General features: G+C 39.0%; 1 protein-coding gene across 1 annotated transcript in view; it reads right to left on the bottom strand.

The window, feature by feature from the left end:
* Positions 1–4,645: 4,645 nt before the first annotated feature.
* slc49a4 (solute carrier family 49 member 4) overlaps positions 4,646–21,540 on the bottom strand; it is a 45,421-nt gene continuing 28,526 nt past the window's right edge. Inside the window, exons 7-9 of the mRNA XM_044017404.1 lie at positions 19,497–19,624; positions 15,915–16,097; positions 4,646–6,297 (exon numbers count right to left, since the gene is read on the bottom strand). Of these exons, the coding sequence (XP_043873339.1) occupies positions 6,182–6,297; positions 15,915–16,097; positions 19,497–19,624 (427 nt within the window). The 3' untranslated portion in view covers positions 4,646–6,181. The remainder of the gene's footprint in view (positions 6,298–15,914; positions 16,098–19,496; positions 19,625–21,540) is intronic.

Raw genomic sequence — 21,540 nt, 5'->3', positions numbered from 1 at the left:
CCTTTTCAATATTTTCAGTCTCTATTATGATGTGAAATCTCATATTTGTGTTCTTGAGATTCTTGAGAGTGTTTTGAGCGGCTATGAAAAAAGAAGCATTTGTAATATATACATTGTGAGAAATCCACTCTGCTACTCAAATTGCTGAAGCGTCATAAAGACCTCAAATACAGTTTTGATGAGGTTATTGCCAAAAGTGAACAATGCACTTTTAAAGTTGCTGCTTTCATTCACAGGAAGCTGCAACTGTTGAGGATACATCAATAAATATAAAAACAATTAATCAAAAGCTGTTCAATGTCATGTCATGTATTAGTTTACAGGGACAAGTATTACAATGCACTAAGTTTAGCATTAAAAACCCACAAATGATAACTAATGTAATCATCTTCAGTACACTATATGCAATCTATTATTTATTTATGTATGTATATTTAAATAGGCATGTGTTGGCAGTATGTGCAAGATGAAATGTACATGCTAAATGAGTGTGTATGATGTTATTTCTCTTGTATTAATCTCTTAACTATGTACATTTAAAGTATTGCACTGAATTTTGTCGTATACTGAGCCCATAATCCTGTGACCTGTTAGAACTAACCAACAGGCCCGCGTGTACATCTCCCATTAGTCTGTTTCTTGATTTATAGAAACACTGGTGGAGCATTTACAGCTTAATATTTTTGTTTTCCCTCAGGATTGTCCACATACCTAAAACTCACCAGTGATGAATTGGCAAATTAGTGGCCAGCTGTCAAACGCTGGTAGCTTGTGTTTTTGCAGCATCGAGAGCACCTATCCTTTTTTCTTATTATTATTATTATTATTAATAATTTGAAGATAAAGTAACAGGCACTGTGATAGCAGCTCTGCTAAATGAGCCATTTTAAAGCAAATCTCATTTTTCATAATCCCACCGAAGTCAGTTAAGGGACTTGTGGAGCTCCGGGGGGCCTGAGGAGACCCTGAGGTGCTATATGAAAAGAGGGACACTGAGTTTTAGTCACTAGAGGAAGAAAAACAAGCAGGGGAATTAAAGCACAGCAGAGAAATGTGAGTAAGTGTGTCTAGAGAAACAGGGAACAAAAGAGTGGGTATAAAATGATCAGACACAGTGACACAGACACCAGTTTTCATCAACCGGACAACTGCTTTCATAGCCTTTGACAGCCTGTAGTGCAACAAAAGGCAAATACCCAAATTGCTTGTCAGGAAAAGAAAACTATTCTTTCCCTTATTGTGGCCCCATCTGCTCCTGAGAGGCCCTTAACTGCCACCATACCACGCCCCGCGCTGACACCGAGCCAGAGGAAGAAATTGGAATTGAATTCCTGCTGAAGGCCTGTTAATAAACAGTTAGTGGTGTGTGTGTGTGTGTGTGTGTGTGTGTGCAGGAGGAAATGTATTCATCATTACCTTATCTCCTCTGACAAGACATCACTGCCACCCTTCTTTGTCCTGTGCTTGTAGCAGAAGTTGAATGAGTTTTCTTGTTTTGTTGTAAAACAAAACAGGGAGAAAAAAAAAATCCTCTTTATCCACTAATTTACATAACAGACAAAATCAGATAGTGTGGCCTTGCTCTGTCTCTGATTTGAATTCTCTTTTTTAAATATGCACATTTACACTCTGGACAGGTCAGCAGAGACAAACAAACATTGACATTCACATGTTCTTAAAAAGGTAACAAGTGCAAATGCTCAACAGCCAACTCAGTCTTTGTGCATTATATTTACAATGTCTTCTGCAATTAACAGTAAAAAACAAAGTGGAAAATCTAAGACATTTTTTATAAATGTTGTTTTATTCATGGTACTTTCCTTTGTATTTATTGTTCACTTGAAAGAGAAAAAAAAGCCACAACAATGGTTTATTGGACACTGCAAGCATTCTTTCTTGATCAAGAGATTTCACCGTAAAACAATAGTTTTCCATACAAACAGCTTTGATTATTTGGCAAAGAACCATTTGAAGCAACTCAAAAACCTTTCCTTGGGGCCGTTTCTTAAATCCCCAAAACCATAAATACATAAATAAATAAACACACCCACAATAAAGTGCTGAAATCAATGGCACACTCTGCTGTTATTCATTTTGAATTTTTGTCATTTTATACATTCCGTTTAAATTTTGGCTTCATTGTGGAGAGAGAAGGGGAGAAAAAAAAAAGCTGGAGCTGCGTCAATAAACTGCACAAAGCCTGTTTTTTGTCTTTAGTGCAGGATGTATGATGAATGCATGTGACAGCTCCTCTAAAAACAAAAACAGATCACTATAAAGCAGTGGATTAACTTTACATCCCCGCTGGCCTGTTTTTTTGTAAATACCAAGCTATAATTTGCGGCACACCCAAAGTTAAACCACCCAATTTGACTTGATACCATAGTTATTTTTCATGTCATTCGTGAATTTATGGCTCAGGTCAGGAATTCTTGTCAGTTATAATGGCACCAGTTCAAGGGATCGTGAACTGGCACATATTTCTTCTTTTTTTTTAGATTGGGGCAAAATTAATCTCTAATTGCAACCAGACTGACGTATGCAACTGACTCCTGAATAAAGGCTCAGCCCTAAAGATGTTGCTTTTCATCAGAAACATGAGCATGAGCTCATCCTCAGCTGGGTCACCACGGGGAGGGGTCTGTGTGGTACTACACAGCTCACGCAGCCACTTAATGCAGGGTTTTGAAAGAGTGAGGTCATACATGTTCATTGTGATTTGTATTGGAACACAGGAAGATTTCCTAGAAGACGGGATTCCCCCTGAGAGCTTCTCTGTACTCCTGCCTCGGGACACACTGCGAGAACATTTCTGTGTTGCCAAAATAACAGAGCAGATGAGTTCAGGTCCCACCAGAGCGTGATGTAATTTGCAGGCACAGTCTTTCAGTCACATGACAAAAACACAACAAAAACACCCACAAATGAACACCTTGGAACGCTCCATCGGTCTTTGATGTGGACTGACAACTGTTTTAATCACACTTCATGTCGCTAATTATATAATTACTATGTTTAAAACATGTTTTTTATTGAAGTCGTACTTCAACTACAAATGAGGTGTAATATTTACAATGTGAAATAAATGGTTCAATCTCAACTCAACTTTATTTATAAAGCGCTTTAAGCAGCCGTAGCTGAGACAAAGTGCTGTACATGAAAAGAAATAAAACAAAAAGTAAAGCAAATACTAAAACAATAAAAACAATAAAACAACAAGAATGTTAAAACAATAAAAAACAATAAAACAATAAAGATATTAGAGAAATAAAAACAATAAAACACTAAAACAAGAGCAGAGTCTCATGCTGAGTTGAAAGCCAAGGAATAAAAATGGGTTTTAAGATGAGTTTTAAAAATCATCATCTGTAGTTTGTAACTTTTGAATATGAACACATGATATGATCTGACGCATTCAAACCATCAAGAAATGAGTTCACACCATGTTGAGTAAATCAGCTGTGTTTCTCACTGATGACACATTTTATGTCCCGACTGAGCAAGCACAATGGCTGAGAACACACAAGTGGATTCTACTTCTAACCTAGATTTCAGTAGGACGTCACAAATAAAGAACATGACTGTCCAATATTGAAAATGCATGCTTTACCGACAGCTGTTAAGCTCTCCGTGAACAGATGCCTGATGACATGCCTTCGTGTTTGATTCTACCTGTGTCGCTGCATCTCACAGCTCTAAGTCTCCTCCAGACTGTCGGGACACGTAATGCAAATGGTAAAAGACAAATTAACAGCACATAACTGAACTAAATACTGGAGAAATACACTTGCGATGGCTCTGTTTCCATCACTCTGTGCTGCTTGTGTGTGACTGGGGAGACAACAGAGGGAGACTGCACCTATTTGACACCGTTTACTGCTGTTACCATCGTTTGATCTACAGTTGTTCAATGTCATTTGTGGCTCTAAGGTCACAGAAAATAGCGCAGATGATGTCAGAGTTATTTGAAGTGAGTCTGCAAACCCCACCCATACTGGGAATATAAGTCAGTACCTCAGGTCTACTTTGGTTTTAGCCCATTAAACTGATTTATTTATACATTTAGCTATTATATTCATGTAATTATCTTTCACAGAGATCAGAGGGGTCCTTTGATCGGCCACATCCATAAATGTTAGTAATACATTATGGACCTGCATGTCAGGCAAGTTTATTGATGGAGCTCCGATCAGCAAATGGTTCTGAAGAAGGAATTTGTTTGTTAGCAACAGAAAAAACCCCAATAGATGTCTGCTATTGATTTAAGATGATTACATTTGCTAGGAACTCATATTGAGCAAAGTACTGATAAACTGTCAGAGTGTGGCCATAACAGACCAAAATGTTCCACAGCTAAAAGAACGGTGATGTTCTGAGGCGCATTACAAAGAAATAAAAACTTTTCTATCTTGTTATCTTGGGTTGTGAAATTAAAAACATGGAGGTGCATTTCTGAGTGTTTGCGATATGCATATCTATACTGACAATGTAAGATGCAAAAGGGAACAAGGTATTGCCAAATAATTAAAGGTCACGGAAAATCTTTACAGGGATACAAGGGACCATTAAAGACAGACAGACACTAAATAAGGCTAATCTTAAATAACCTTCATTAAAGCCAATGAAAGCAGAACAACAGCCATGGTATTCTTAAAAAGTTGTGGTTTTAATAAGGTGCTGGAAATAGTCAACAGTCCCACTTGTTCTTTTTCATTTCCACAGAACAAGGACATTAATAACCCAAAGCCCAGGAAACTGCAGGAACATGACCTTTTAACTCTAGGTACATATGAAGTAGTCACAGTGTGAATGAGAGGGAGACTGAATGCACCACACAGGGCAATTAAGGCAACACGTTGAAAGGTAAAAAGACAACCTTTTCCGTACAAGGAGAAAAAGGAAAAAAGCACCAGGAAACACAGTACAGAACTTCCTCAAAACCCACAGGATTTCACATAAAAACACTTCAGAAGGAAGTTAAGTTGGAGAAGAAAAACTTTGTCTTTGAGTGACAGATGTGTTTCATTTGTATATAGCCCTCTTTTGGAGCTTCCTTTTCTTTTTAGCTTAGGTGTTTTATCAGTAGACTGTCAGTAGGCGCAGAGACACCTGCTGGTGCTTTGGAGGAAAAGCAACTCAACAGTTACAATACGGAGCAATCCTCATATCTGTATTATTACAATTGTATCCCTCAGTGTGCCTCATCTGTGGTCGTCAATGGACAAAACAGCAATTTTTAATAAAACTGTGTTAAAAGGGTTAGTGTTGACATTTACAATAAATACAAACAGGCGGTTGAGGAAAACTAATAATTGTAAGCTTAAAAAAGAAATTAACATTATTAATTTAAATTACAAAACAAAACTTACAGAAAATTGTCACAATTATCCACAGGTAAGCTGAAAAATGTCTGAAATGTGACAGTGTAATAGTTGAGATGATTCAGCTTCTCCAAGTTCAGTGGTGGGTGGGGGCACGGGTGAATCCAATCCCATGTGACATCTGTAGCCGTTATCCAATCACCAACCTATGGAGAGCATTTTGCATAATATCTGTCTTAAAGTTCCTGTCTGTCAGTAACAGGAAGTGGGTTCAGAGCAGCATGTAAACACCAGGAGGTCCATTAGTTTCTCTCCGATGCAGCACAGCCAGACCTGCTGATTGGCTGATGAGACTTTGCCATCCTTCAATTCCTGCCCCGGTGACTACACCTGATGCTGACCTGGAGTCAAGGACATCCAGCTTTGAGATAATCAAGGAAGGTGAATGGAGCAGCCACATGGGGGCGAGCAACTTTAAACTGGCATCATTTGTGAATGACAACAACAATCTTGACATGCTACACCTTGTTAAAAAAACACTGTTCACAAATCTGTGTTTACATATTAACAGACTTCCATATAAAATAACGTGTTGGACAGGCATATGGCGTTGAGTCAGCCATATATAAATGGTGACTGATGTAGAATCGTTTCACAGCTCTTCTCAGGAGCCGTACAGTGATCCGTCGCCATGGATACCAACAAATGCACAATTACACCCTAAAATGTTACATCTTTAAAAAGGAGTGGCCTTTCCACTTTTCCCTTTGTCTCCCCTTTCTCCTTTGTGCAATTATTATTATCATTATTCAGTCCCTTATTATTATGTCCTTTTGTTTGCTTTTTTGTCCCCTGCAGTGTCACACGGAGACAAAGACGTCCAAGTAGAGGCGGTCGTAAGACTCCCTGAAGAAGAGGATGAGGACGAGGCTGAAGAGGCAGGAGCCTGTTAGACACCAGTTGAGCCATGACAACTCTGGATGGAGAGAGAGAGAGGGGGAGTGGAAAAGAGACATACTTTGAGTTAGTAAAATAACTTTTCTTCAACGGTGATGAAGATGATTGTGTTGTCATGTATGATGATTCAGTGCCCTGCTCAAAGGCACCTCAGCGTCTAGATTCCAAAATCGGGTGCAAATAAATGGATTCCGTTAATTGGATTCCGTGTTCTAACAACACATTTTTTGCCTGCGGCTTTTGAAATGGCAACAATCACTTGCAGGGTTTGTCCAATTACTTCTGGCCTTGAAGTCACAGTAGCACAGAGGTAAATATTGAGTGAAACCCAAAAACTGTAAAATAATGCACATGTACCAAACAGTCCTGCAGTGCAAATGGAACATGCATTATTCAGCAGGTAAAAATCAAACTGGAGGAATCACAACATTTTAAGCTTTTCACTTAATGATTCAGAGTCTGAAGAGAAAATGACAACTGACGTCAACCCTTGTGTTTGCACTAAGCAACAGAACACAACATTTCCTAATTAAGATGAAATATGGCACATCTTCATAAGCTCACAAAACCTTATGAGATTTATTGGTAAAGGCATCATTGAATAATTTACGAGAATCTTATGGGACTGATGATAAATCAATCGGAATTCCTGACACCATGCAGGAAGTGAGAACAGCCTCCTTATTTTGAATAATTCAATAACAGTGATACAGTTCCCCATTATCAGTGACCTACACCTGAACCTAAACATGGTGTAAAATGAGGTGATCTGTTTTTCTCAGCTCCTCTCAAGCCCCATTAACCACAGCAGAGGTGCTCAGGTTGATCTGCGATAATGCTGAGTCTGGGTGGACAGACTGCACTGAACCACTGCCATCTTGACTCATTATCTTCTTTTCAGAGCTCTGTGATGATGCCTGCACTTACAATTTTATCTCTGTGTGCCTGAACAAACATGTAATCATACCTGACACAAGCACCATGTCAGTGGACAACACACACATGAATAACTTTGGCCCGATGCCATTTCTTTGTTTTGACCCCTGCCTCTTAACCCATTCAAACCGAGTTACAATGGGTGGTGGTTGAAATCAATCGGGGGTTGAAACCTGGAGATTCAACATGCCACTGGTAAAAAGTCAAATCAAACATAAAAACATGCTGTCATCAGCTGTTATACCACTCACGTGGACTACAGCAGGGGTGGTCAGATTTAATAATGTGAAGATTCTCAGGGGCCAATGGTCCCTTCAGACCTTTTTTTTTTTAAACGGTAAAAGTTACATACACATGCACTGTTTTATTTTCTTTGTCACAATTCTGATTTTTTAAATGGCAATGTACACAGATCAAATTTGGAGTCAGATATCATAATAATAAGGAGATGAATGCATGTATCTGTCTGTCATGGCTGAGTTGCGAAAAGCACAATGACACGTGACCGGGGCCGATTTATTTGTACCACTCCGTCCTTAACCATATATACGGGGCCGCACAAAATCTGACTGAGGGCTGTGATTGGCCCATGGGCCAGATTTCAGTCATGCCTGGACTACTCGCATTCCTTTGTCCTTGTCTGCAACAAAGTAGAGACATACAAGAAAATGTCTTCAACGTCTGGGTATACGTTATATATAAGAAAATGGTATGTACAATTAGCTGCAAACACGTTTGGCTAAACAACATGCTAATCAATGTTAGCTTTTTACAGCAACATTAGTATCTTCAGATTTGGTAGAAAATCTTCATATTTTATTCAACCTAAGGAAGGGGACCCCCAACTTCTATGAATGCTAAAAATAGAGGTGTAGGGATAAGTAGTAGGATCAAGGGGTGAAATGGGATTGAGCCATAGTCCAAATTTTGTTTAGTTATTCTCACTGTGAAGTCAAACCATTTGCAAATCAATGTTATTTGTATAGCCCAAATTCACAAATCAGATAATAATCTGTACATGATGTGTCAGCCTCTGTACCCAACACTCATTCCAGGTAAGGAACAAACTCCATGTAAACAACGCGTAGGCGTTTTGTTCTGACAGAGATGTTAAGCATGAGTGTTCGCTGCTTGGCAAAGGCCAACTTCTCAGCCAGGATAGAGGATGCGGTGGCAGCAGTCAGCAGCTCAGGTCCTGATAACGAGCTCGACTAAATATAGAAAAATCAGGTCGTATATGCAGCAGTGCCCCGCGGCCCTGGCAGCACAAAGTGCTTCATCTCACAGTGGCTCCACTACGAATTCATGGCTTTATATACTATTGCCAATCAACTTCCCTGACCTAAAGAGAGCACAAGATCAATGTACCAAGACACTGATGCAGCCTCTTGGTGGTAATTTATGAGTTTTGGCTGTAAGGTACAAACCTCTGTGTGCTCGATGTATCACCTCTTCAATGAGGAGAAAGAATGTGGGGTAATAGGTGTGGAGATGAAAGCAAAGGATAAATTGAGACAAAAAGATAGGTGAAGAAGGCGCTTTAAAGTGGCAGAAGGTGAGGGATTGGGTGAGGGTGTTTGCAGTGTGGTGTCGAGACTCCTGAAGGAGCCTCATTAATCAGGAGTGTGTAAGCTGGACAGGAGGAGACCCGGTGTGGAGAAGGGTTAATGGAGTTGTGTTTATCTGCCCTTAAGTCTTCTCTGTCTAACTTTGTCTAATTTTTTTCCACCCAAACACCCAGACAAAGACTTGTCAATTCAAAGTTGGAGACACACAGTGTTTGTGTATAAATGGCCCTTCAGTCTTTAAAGAATGCAAATGTGGTGCTCGGCAATTCAATCAGGCGATGTCTGAAGTGGTAAAATATATGTATACACACACACACACACACACACATATATGTGTATATATATATATATGTATATACATGCAAAAGCAGCTAAATCGCACCGCTCTGAAAGGACACATGTGCAAAAGTTTGGAGGCAATATGGTAAAAAGTTTGGCTGAATGGTAAACAGACAGGAGGGGAACTGAGGCGGAGGAACTCGGATAAAGGAAAAAGATCAGAGCAAATAAGATAAAAGAGATGAGAAGAATAAAGTCACTTTGTTCTTTTTCTAAAAGCTCCTCAGATCACCGGTTTGCTTTAAAGTTGATAATCAGATTGAAATAACTACGGTTTAAAGGCCAGCTATATCCAAGCTCTATTACAGACTCAGTTCTTAACTCCAGGTAGGGCATAAAAGGTCACTGAATTGACATGAATTTAATAAAATACTTAGATTAGGTAATTATGAATATATTCTCACAGCTGGCCTATACCTTTTTAATTTTCATTTCTTGATGTCGCTTGCTTTTTTAATGCATTGGGTGAGTCAGTTTTAACTGATTATTATAGCATTATGGGCTTATTTAAATGAATATATACGTTTTTGAAATAAGATCACCCATGTTTACCTTCTTGTTATATCTCAGTCATGCTTGGCATGTCACATATCACCATGAACCATTCATTTCGGCATGAAAACAAATGAAATCAGCTTTTGTGAAAAAGAAATAAAATCAAACCTGTGCATGTTATTATGCTGCAATATTACATTTGAAGGTCAGGGGTTTGTGCACTGGGAAACTATCAGAACACAACCAGCCATGACACTGAAAGGGTCAAAGCAAAAAGAAATACGTTCTAAAAAATAAAAAAAAAGGTGATGGTGGAGATGAAACTACTGACGTCCACCCACTGATTCCATAGATGAACAAAACTGAAAAGCGAAGCGGGAGTCACTGGACAGTGGGGAATACAAAATAAATGGCCAAAAGAAGAAACACACTTCAAACACACACACTCGACTCAGATTTCCACTCGAAACAGAAAACACAGAAAATCAACTGAAGGTGTTGACTCTCTAGAGAGAGGGAGAGAGAGGGAGAACAACACAGGTGCATCCAATATCTCTGATTACCTAGGAAGGAAACCTGTGACTTAAATCCTGGATCTATGTTCATCACAGTTAAAATAGTTTAATAATTAGTAACAATTAACATGATAACACAAAAAGAACAGTGTATATCAAATACCTGTGTCACTCAGTCACCAGTTAGTCCGTTCTCTCTTGAATGAGGGGGTGAAATATATTCAAGAATCTACAACCAGTATCATTACCACTTCATTTATCTTTTCTTGGCTGACCATGTGAAATAATAGTCCCAATTGTATATATGCATAATATTCTCTTTTTTGCTATTTTTTCCTCCATGGAAAACCAACTTTTTCACCGGTTTCTTTACAGTGGTGCTATGGCAACCAACCTCAGGTCAAAAATCATGAGAATTAATTATCAGCTCTGTCAGTTTCACAAGAGGAGACTTCTTACAGTGCAGTCAATAGAATAATTATAGAATTAGAGATCTGAGCTGAGGGTAAAATTCTTGTACTAGACCTTTAACAGGCAAATATTTTTTGAAAATGAGAAGCTGTCTTAAATAACATGTGGCTGCAAGTGTTGTGAGCCATCAACATTGAAATGAAAAAGTTTTTGTCTAACGATCCAGGTATTCATATTACACAGTTGTTTTTCCTCGTTGTGAAACTTTAATTAGCAATTCAGTGTTGTCATTTTTTTTGTCATCTTAAAGACACGGAAAATCCACACAACATGGAAAATTGCTGCAGGGAACCCAGGATGAATTCATCTAATTAATTTGAAGTCGTTTAACTTTGGCTACCTTCTATTTGGTGGGGAAATTGACAGTCAGCTGCTTGACACCTTGAATCCCGCAGTGCCTTTACTCTTACGACAATACAAATCATGCTCTACATGTGTAACTGGGTGAATAAGGTATATATGTATTACTACAATTTGAATATTTTCCACTCTATTTATATTCTTAATATTTGTTATACACCATTTTTTTCTTTTTCTATTCATAAAGAATACATTTTCACACATTTGTACCAGTGTGACAGTAAAACGTTGAACACCCTGCTATGATAAGATTTACCTGAAGCATAATGTTTTGTGTTTGTACAGCGTCTTTGAGTGTCGAGAAAAGCGCTATATAAATGTGATGTATTATTATTATTATTATTATCATTATTATTGTTATTATGATTATTATTATTAACAACACATCAGCCACAACTGACACTTCAGCCGGTGACTGGTGCCATGACCTGTACAGTATGATCATGTTTAGTGTGGATCTGTGTGAACACCTTATTCACAGCTTATTACAGCATGTCACCGACAGCATGACTGTGCTACAGATAAAGACAGAGAGGGGTCAACAGGTGAATTATGGCTCTAGTTCTGTTCTCTAGTCATGACTGCAGCCTTTGTTAAAGACGACTGGGATCTCACGTCAAGACACATTGACAAGCTCTGTGTGAAGACCAGATGGTTTACGTTTTCATAATGGAACTAGAAAGTGCTCGAAGATTATTCAATGATTCAAAACTGAGAAAATGGCTTTTATTTTCTAAACAGTGACTGAACTGTATTAAAAAAAAAAAGTGAAATCTTTTTAAGGGGGCAAAAACTAAGTTAGTATGCAAAGGGGTTTTCAGTAGCTGAGAATGAAAAGGGGGGAAAAGGTCCTGGGACGTAAGAACTGTAAGAACTGTGGCAATTATTTTTCTGAGGTGAATAATTTGTGCTTCTGCAGAGAACTTTAACAATTCAAAGCAGAGTGGAAACTCACCGCCCCTTCATCTCTCATCTTCCTCCTTCCACCGCAGCAGCTCTGAGGAGTTTCTGCTCCACAATACCTATTTGCTTCTTTGTATTGCACCCAATGCTCCGGGTTAAATGACACAAACACACCACAGATGAAATTGAAAAAGAGCAACAAGCACAGATATATGACCCACTGGTGCCATTCTTGTTCCTGAGTCACCTTAGGGAAGATTTTTAAAACACGAAAACAGTGTCAAGAGGCCAGTTAGGGCTCACTGAAGCAAGACCAGGCTCTCATGGATATTAAAGCAGACAAGAATCTAAATTCATGAACGCTTCTTTCCTTGCAGGGAAAAGAGGCCATAATTCTGAATGTATAACAAGGTAATGTCAAAAGAAAATCCTTAAAAATGAACTGCAAACTGGAACAATGAAAAACTTTCAAGGTGGAAGTTGGCAATTTTCAATAACACAAGTTGAAAGGGTTTTGAAAAGACAAAGCCTGAAGGAGAATTATCAGTTTTGAGTGCCGCATATTATCTCCCGCATCCACTACAGGACAACAGAGAGGAAATGATAGCAATGAAATGGCCCATTAGAATACTTCCAAGGGGACTTTTACAAAATAATTTAATTAATCTCCACAAGAGCGATCTATTCAAGAGAACAGAATACAGCTAATTTCCAAACAGGACAGGAAACGTACTTCTCCTCCTTTCTAATAAGACAGCAATTTATTTTTTGCATTCTTACATATTCTTCTTAAAGGGTGACTGACTTCTTCTTCTTAACGTTAGACTACCGACTAACTTAAAGGTTTAACACAAATACCTTGAATAATTGCTAAACATTGATATAAATGTGGGTACCAAATAGATGAAATCAAACAACTCTGAAGTACTTGCATTGGAACATGAAACCTGGGTGAACAGTGGACAAACATTTTCTAGTGCAACGCTCATCAAGCCAATCATGACTTGTGACACTGAGGCAATAAAGGTTTTAGTTCTGAAACACTTTGCCATCGCAGCCAAAAATGCCATCCATCTCTGAAAGCTGTGCTCAAATATTGTTCTGTCAACACTGTGTGAGTGTGAAGAGAAGCCTGTGTGACATCAAATGTGACACATCAGGAAAAGAAATGCAAACACCAGCAGAAATGTAAAATCTTATTGGCAATTGCAGGTCCTAGACCTAGTCCTTTTTCAATTGGCCTGCCCGCATAAACACTAACTTTGTAAATTAGAAGTGAGGAAAAGTGAAGAAAGGAACCACAAAAGCCTCCCGCATCACAGCTTGATCGTTTCACAAGCTGTCACAAGGAACTTGTCAGGGTCCATGTCAGCACATCAGACTTCCTTCAGCTCACCGCACACACAGACAGACAGACAGACAGACAGACACACACACACAGCTACTGTTCTTAGGATACTAGGTTATCCCTAAGCTTAACCATAACCGGGTTAATGCCTGACCATAACCATATCCTAACCACAATTGAAATGTTACCCTAAACCCTAAACCCTAAAGGTTTTGGTCCCCATGGAGAGTGTACTGTCCTCATGGACAATATTTTTATGCCAGAAAAGGTCCTAAAGGGGCAACAAGTAGAAGTGCCTCTTGACCAGGTCGTCATTGTTAATTTGAATTGGTAAAATAAAAAACATAAATACACACACATGGGAATCTAAGCTCACAAACTATAGACTACACCGCCACACACAGAACATTCAACACATTAAAATGCATACAGACACCTTCAACCACACCAGGCAGGCTATCATTCAACATCCCAGAGAAAAGCATCGAGCAGAGGAGATGTCATGTATTTTTTATGAGCTACTCTTTTGATTTAGTGTATACACACATATATTGTATACTGTATGTATGTATGTGTATATATATATATATATATATATATATATATACATATATAGATAGATAGATATACTATATATATATGTATATATATATATATATATATATATATATATATATATATATATATATATATATATATATATATACATATACATATATATATATATATATACATATATACATGTATATATATATACATCATTTTATTTGTGTTGTACCTTACGTCACTGTTTTTTTCATACTCAATGTCCCTCCTGTGTTATTGTTATTGTTATTGTCAACATTTTGGACTTAATTCACAGATTTAAGATTTATTTAGGTCCTGCAATTCATAGCAATACTTGGGTTTTAAGTAGAGTACCCACCAGATCCCAGTGTTTGATTGCCAAAATGCCTTACAGTGGCCCACAGACAGACTGGAATCCTTCTTAGCTGCAGAACATGTGGCATAGCAACCATGAAATGCCAATAAACTGCCTGACCTTTTCTTTCCTCTGTACATTATTTCTACTTTTAGCAAATTGCACAGGTTTACAGGTACACTGCTCACACATGACATTAACAAATGTTATACAGTATATTCAAAGTATCTGACAATTTACTACTTCTTCTATCTGAAGCAGGATCAGACCACAATCCAACGCCAGTACTGGACTCGAGCATCCTTACTTCAGACACTACTGATGAGTCCAGTTGAAAGGCTTTTAATTGCCGTGCACACCTGCGAATGAACAGTTACTATGTTTCTGTAAATATTTGTGCTCTTTTGCAAGCACCAGGCCTGTAAAAACACCATCCAATTACATTGAATGGCCATAATGGATTAATTGGATTGTGATGCATCAATCAAACTGCCCCCCTCTCCCTATGCGCGGATGGAGCCTGCTCAAACTGTTTTTCAAGGATCTCCAAACCTACCTTTAACTACATCGGCTGACTATGACCTTCACAGACATATTAATCAGTATACGTTTTCAATCCGATCTATGATTATTTGCATCCTTGTTAGAAACTCACTGTTCTTGACAAGACAGGCTGTTTTTGTGCAATGGCTGTTAAACTTGTTACGTTACTGGACCCCCCAGCTGGTCAGGTCAAACAAGAATTGTATCCACTTTCTCTGGTAACAGACAACCCAAAAGGCAGGATCAAGATACAGTTGTTAGGCAGCAGCTGACAGTAGCCTCATGGCATTTGCAAAGATTTGGCAGATGAGAAGGAGGATGAAGCTCATGAATATTTAAGCAAGTCTGAAAATATTTCTTATTCACTCAAACAAACAGGATAGAACAACTGTGTGTGTGTGTGTGTGTGTGTGTGTGTGTGTGCTTGTATTTGTTACCTCTTTAGGACCTATTCTGCCAAAAAACACTGACCTTGTCAGGACCAGTAGTCCTCAATGGAGGCCAAAATCCAGTCCTAATGAGGCAGAACCTCATTTCTGAGAAACATTAAGTTTATGGCTGCATGAACCTGTGTGTGTGTGTGAGTGTGTGTGTGTGTGTGATGGATCAGTCTTTCCAGCTGATTGGTGCTGTGATGTAGCCAAACTTTCATGACAGGTTGAAATTGAAGACAGATCAGCAAAGATCACAGTGAAGTGAGTTTCACAGAACATGACATGGTCCTGACTGCACACCAACACATACACAATGACACTCAAACGGATGACTGAGCTCACTTTCACTTTCTCCCTGTGAAACCCATGGAAGCAGAGGAGAAGCAGATGACACGCTGCCCTCTCTGCCGTGCCGCTTAATTATTATATCAACTTTGCCAGACAGCCAACTCGACGACAAATCAAAGGCTAAATTATGGTTGGAAGCTTTTCATTCTGCTGAATGTGTCAATTGCATTGGAACCTAATTCTCCCGCTGTCCGCCTTGCATCGACAGAATCTGCAGGACTTCAAATGGATTTTTGACAACAATAGAGCCGTGTGGTTCTTGGAATGAGAAAGAAAGCATGTGAATGGGGATTGTTTTTTTTGTCACTGACAAAGAAATAAAAAAGAAATATTTAAGTGGTATTACCAAAACCCCATGACATCAAAGAGGCATCACATTTGTATTTTGAAAATATGAACACAGCAATGTTATACATTATATATTGCTTCCACATTTGTACACAAGCAGACTTACCTGAAGAGTAAAAAGTGAGAAAGAAGAGGAGCAGGCCAGTGACCAGGTTCCCCAGGAATGTGACTACACCGCAGGTGATGCCTTCAGGGACTGGGTAGACTGTTTCTATGAAGAGCTCGAAGAATATTGGCACACTGCTGTTGATAAAAATGCCCACCAGGATGCAGGAAGTGTACAGGATGGCTGTGGAAGAGCAAAGGAAACTGTCAAACACCAATAAGTTACAGTTTAACTGGGAACTTTGATGTAATTGAGCATCAAATCCCATCTGAGCAGCTGTTTAAAAAAGATGGCATATGAGCCAAGAACAACAGTGGTGATTTATGCCACCTCCTGAAGCTTCTTACTCCATTTGCTCTCAACAGAAGTGAGATTTATGATGAACTCTCATCCAGAAGCATTTCATTTACAATGCCAGCCCTTAAGGTGGCTATTTTTTAGAAATGAAACTAACATATTGGGGGTGTTTTCATTGGAAATTCTCAGTTTGCAACAAAAACATGTCATATAAACCCCACCTTTGCCACTGCTTTCACCGAGACTTTGGGTCCACCCAAAAAGTTTGTTTTTCCTGTTTAACTTCATTTGTTATTGTCACATTCTCATTTTCAATTTCTGAAAGGATTTTAAGGCCATAGGATGATGCTCAATTCAAAGAGAATATATGCATACAGTATGTGTGCTGGGAAATAGGGCTGGATGGAAAGAACTTATTTTTTAATAAATAATAACAATAATTTAGACTTGTCTACCACCTATCAATGTACCCAAGAGATGGGAAATACAAAACACAAAGGACTTGAAAATTGCCTGAAAATAGCAAAAGTTACTGAAAACCAAGATATCAAATTTCCCCTTGAAGGCTTTCTACACTGTATCATAAAAGCCTCCTAGATATTACATAGTGTCTACAATTAAGCCAATGCATGCAAACAATATCTTTAAGATTAACAAAATGTTTGTTTAAACATTAACCTTAACATGGCTAATTTTGCTACTATTCAGATCACTACACAAGGAGGAAACTTTCCTCAAATCTGGCATGACATGAGAAAGTATTGATATTTCTCTGATGGTGATTCTGTGTGAATTTAAACTTCTTTTTGCATAGATTACTGTTTTTAGTTCCTTTTTTTAGAATTCAGCTACAGCCCGTCATTTCATGGATTCTTGAATGTGTTGAATCATTTTTTTTAATTTTATTTCGCCCAAATCTGCAGCTGTTCACACAGAAATCTGTTTTACCTCTGGCATGTTGTTGGTTTAATTTCTTCATCTTAATAGTTTTCCATCAAATACTGTTGCTTATTGCAACAACAACAACAACATACAGGATTTTACTGTCTTTGCATGTGTGTGTGTCCATGTTTGCAGAGCAATTGGGTCTGTTGAACCACTTTAGGGTCTAGCTGCAGTCCTTTTGCCAGGACCAAAAGCAAAATGTATGAACATGTATTAGAGTGGATGTGCGTAGAGATTTTGCCTCATCTCTGGAGCATCACAGCACCCTCCATCTCCCTTATCACAGCAGATTGGCCCAAATGAGTTCCCCATTAGCCTGCACATTCCTTTAATCACAGTGCCTCTGAGGGCCCCCATGTACCCGCCTGCCTGCCTGTCTGTGACGAGGAACCCAAGTGGCATTCATGCAGCCTTCAAAGGCAGCCTTCTCCCCAGCTTGTCTTGATTCAAGCCTAATGATAAACTGATATTAAACATTTTGGAGCACTTTAACCACACTACTCTTTCCCTGATGTTATTGAACTGGACTATCTTCTGCCAGTTCCCAGAGGGGTGTAGGCAATCACTGACTCATGGGATTTAAACTCACTGGGTTATTCTCTGTGGTCAGTGTTTAACAACAGCTGGCATTCATAGTGTTTCATTAAAGTTTTGACATTTAACATTTTTATAATACTTTTCATTAATTTCTAATCTATAAATAAATTTCTTAATTAATCCCTAAAATATTAGAACAAATCTAAAGACACATCAATGTTTCCTAAAACTCAAGGTGACTTACTCTTACTCTTATACTTACTCAAATTTCTTGATTTGTTCTTCCAGTAACTTCAGTTCTACATTTTCTGAAGGTTACTTAAGTGTGTAATATGTTTAGCAGCCATAAAGGGACCAGTCATCTGTCAAGTAGTGTTTTTTTTATTTTTTATGCTGGGTGTCTCAACTGACATAAACTGTGTTTGAGGGACCCAGAGATTGAACTGCCGAAAGAGAAACACAGCCAAATTAGTCTACCACCTAAGCCACAGCTTTCCCTCACATAATAATGCCCCATAGTGTCATGCCAGAAGAAGGAGAACAAGAAAGAAAATAAACTGTTAATAGTCTGAGAGAATCTATACAACTGCTCTAAAGGTAGTAAACAATAACAACAGGGTACATATCTGCAGATCTGGTTGTTTTGTGACATCTTTCAACTGTCAGGTAAGAAGGGCAAAAAATACTCTCCAATAACACTGGCTATGGGAGCAAGGCAAGAATAACTTGGCTTAAATTCATTACTGAAAACAAAATCATACTTGCACCGGCTACCTGAATGTGATTGTGCTTCATGAAAAGTACAAGCTAAATCTATGATACAGATTTATGTCGCATCCATAAAATAGCGAATCTGGTAAGATTGGTGTCTGTTTAGCTTCTAATATTCAAGCCTTTCATGTTTAATTCTGTCAGTCTTTTGTGTTTACTTTGGAGAGTATGGGGAGGACCACAGCAAAAATAAAACACACAACAAAGTCTAACAATCCCTGTTGACAACTTTCATGCAAAATATTTGCATTTTTTTGTCAGGTGTTCACACAAAGTGCCGATTAAGTTGATCTGTGCATGTGTGTGCCACTTCCCATCCCACACTGGTATAATGAGTGATTTTGGCAGGTTTAGTTGCAGTATAATGTGCTCCCACTTGCATGATATGCCAGGCTGCTGCAGAATGCCAATGTCTCTGATAAGAGCACTGCCAGTGCTTGGAGAATGATGATGGATGATGATAGCTAGAATCAGTGGTTTTGAACAAAGCACTGGTATGCTTATTGGTTTGGCTTGGGGGGAGGCAGATAAGTCAAATGTCTCAAATAGTGTAGGTTTATCACTGATAATTACTAATGGACTGTTTTGTTTTTTGTTTTGTTTTTTCTGTGAAAAATAACCACTAAAGCCCACTGAAGCACCATTAGATACTGACTAAGTCAACACTTGAGTTTTACATGCAGTGTGAGTGAGTGTCCTCCTGGGCCATTATCTACTGGATCAGTAATACAATGATGTATTTATTTTACTTATCTTAGAACCTGTGGGGTTGACTGGGTGTCTTTGTCTGCAGAGGTCCATTGAGACCATTGAGAAATCATTGTACAGTATTTTGATCAACAATGAATTATATCTTTGTTGAGCTGCAAAATGTGTGTGGCTCACTGCAAATCCACATAATAATCCAGATTTGTCTGTTCTGCTTTTGGCAAATATATCCAAGCAAGAGCAGTGAAGTGCCCACTCGATTTACCTTGGCTCTCTGGGTTCTATGAAAGCCATCTGTGTGCAGAGATCTTGTTTTGGACTCACCTGCAGTAGAAGGGAGATGAGTGTATCTGTTCAGACAGGTGAGTGTGAACCAGGTAGAAGACAGTGAGGCTCCAGCAAGCATCAGCACCAGAATCAGCTTCAACATCCCCCGAATAGAGTCAGCAAACCTAGGGTTGGTCGGGACAAAGATGGTGGGAGGGGGCAAAGAAGGACACTAACATTAAAAAAGCACACAGTACAATATATTCAAGATAGTGATCTCAGACAACAGACAAAAAACAGACAAGATTAGACTGAAGTCCACTGCCTCAGAAGTAAGAAGCATGCTTCAAAAACAATGAGCAGCTATGTCATTTCTCAGTGTCTGCTGCTTCTGTGACTTGTGTCACCATCTATTACAGGAGACATGTATTGTTTCAGAGAAAGGCGAGATCATTTCCTTCTCCCACTTGTTTCTGAGTGTGTTGATTGTACTTGTCATTACACAAGCCGATTCTATTTCCAAGAGTTGATTCAATTTGTCTCACCAGTTAAACAGACAGACTTGAGATGTGCAATGTGTTATAGCATAGAAGACAAGCAATTTGGACATTCTCAGACTCTTGAGGGCTTTGCGGTTTCTCTTTGTAGCCTTTTCTAACCCCTCAAAGTTCATTAACTCCTTTTTGCTCCTCTGGGTCTACAGAAGCCTGTAGCAAAGACAAACACTAATTACTTTTGTTTGTTTGTTCACAGACAAGATGTTTGAAAGAGGAGTGGTGAACTTCAAAATTAACTTAATGCAAGAATAAAACGAAGTGTTGGAAACGGCTGATTAGTTCAGCTAGGTTGTGTAGATCTGTCAGTCCACTGAGTGCCAGGGGATGAGGAAAATCATCCTTTGGGCCGATAATGAGAACATCTCCACTCACAGGGTTCTGGGGTGGCAATTTTAGATGACATTAATAACTTCTGGGTTTTCATGAGTTGTCTTTCACAGCTTTGATGTATGACGCCCATGTTCAAAGCACATTCACAGAACACCCTTCCTTTGGACTTTAAATCAATAGGAGAGCATTTAGAGCAGGTTGATGGGTACAACATGATGAATTCTGTCTATTCTAATTAACACATAAAGTCATCATTTGTCTTTTTTCGAGAACGAGCAGCTTGCGTTGAAAAGACTAGCTTGAGTGTCTAGCACTTGACTCGACACAGGGGTGCCTCGTTTCTTTTTTGCTCACAACTACACTCCTCAAATCTGCATCACACATCTGCCAACGACTGGCTCATGTCCACAACCCATCAATCTCCCCTGTTGCCAGTGAGCGATAAAATCCTTAGCCTACACCCAGCCAAAACCTCATCTCTTTGCATAGAGGATCACAGGCTACTCCACTGTATCAGATCCAATCGGTCCTCTAGGCAGAAACACCGTAAGTAGCTTATTCCGCATACTCCACCTCTGATGGTCTCTGAGTCCACTTGATAAAGAGCTTGGTCTCTGATTGTTAAGTCATGTACTACACAGTTTGAAGTGAAATGAATATAACTGAGCAGAAATTGGGTTTTGAAAACTACTGACTAAGAGCTAAATACCATCCTATAAATAATTATTGTCTTAAGATTGTAAAATACTGTATGTCTTTTTTTCAACAAAGTCCCGTTGACTTTTATTCAGCCTGTGCGTGAAGACATTTCTCACTGAGACAGCGGCTCAAGCTGGGGTTTCAGCAGTCACTGAAGAGCACTGGAATGATACCGGGGTCCGAGAAATCACACCTTCACAGCCCCACCTTCAAACCCCTACGTCAGTGTTTCTCAAACTTTTTCAGACCAAGGACCACTTAACCCACTTCATGGACATCACCATTATGAAAGCCTTCAGGTCACATTCCTTTCCTGAAGGCATTCAGGGAGACCTTGGCCTTGGAGTTGGCGGGGTCTCCCACCACAGTGGCACCTGGACCATCTCATGAACCCACGTGCCAGTCATTACAGACCAGTGCACATATCAGGACACTGCCATTCAAAAACTCCTGTAAATTGTGCCACATGTAATGTTCCCCTGTGCTTTGTGCTTTAATGATTGGCATGTTGCCAA

The sequence above is a fragment of the Solea senegalensis genome, linkage group LG2, assembly GCF_019176455.1.
Source record: "Solea senegalensis isolate Sse05_10M linkage group LG2, IFAPA_SoseM_1, whole genome shotgun sequence".
Taxonomy (NCBI): Eukaryota; Metazoa; Chordata; class Actinopteri; order Pleuronectiformes; family Soleidae; genus Solea; species Solea senegalensis.
Note: the sequence above shows the minus strand (reverse complement) of the source record. Positions and strands in the feature narration are given on the sequence as shown.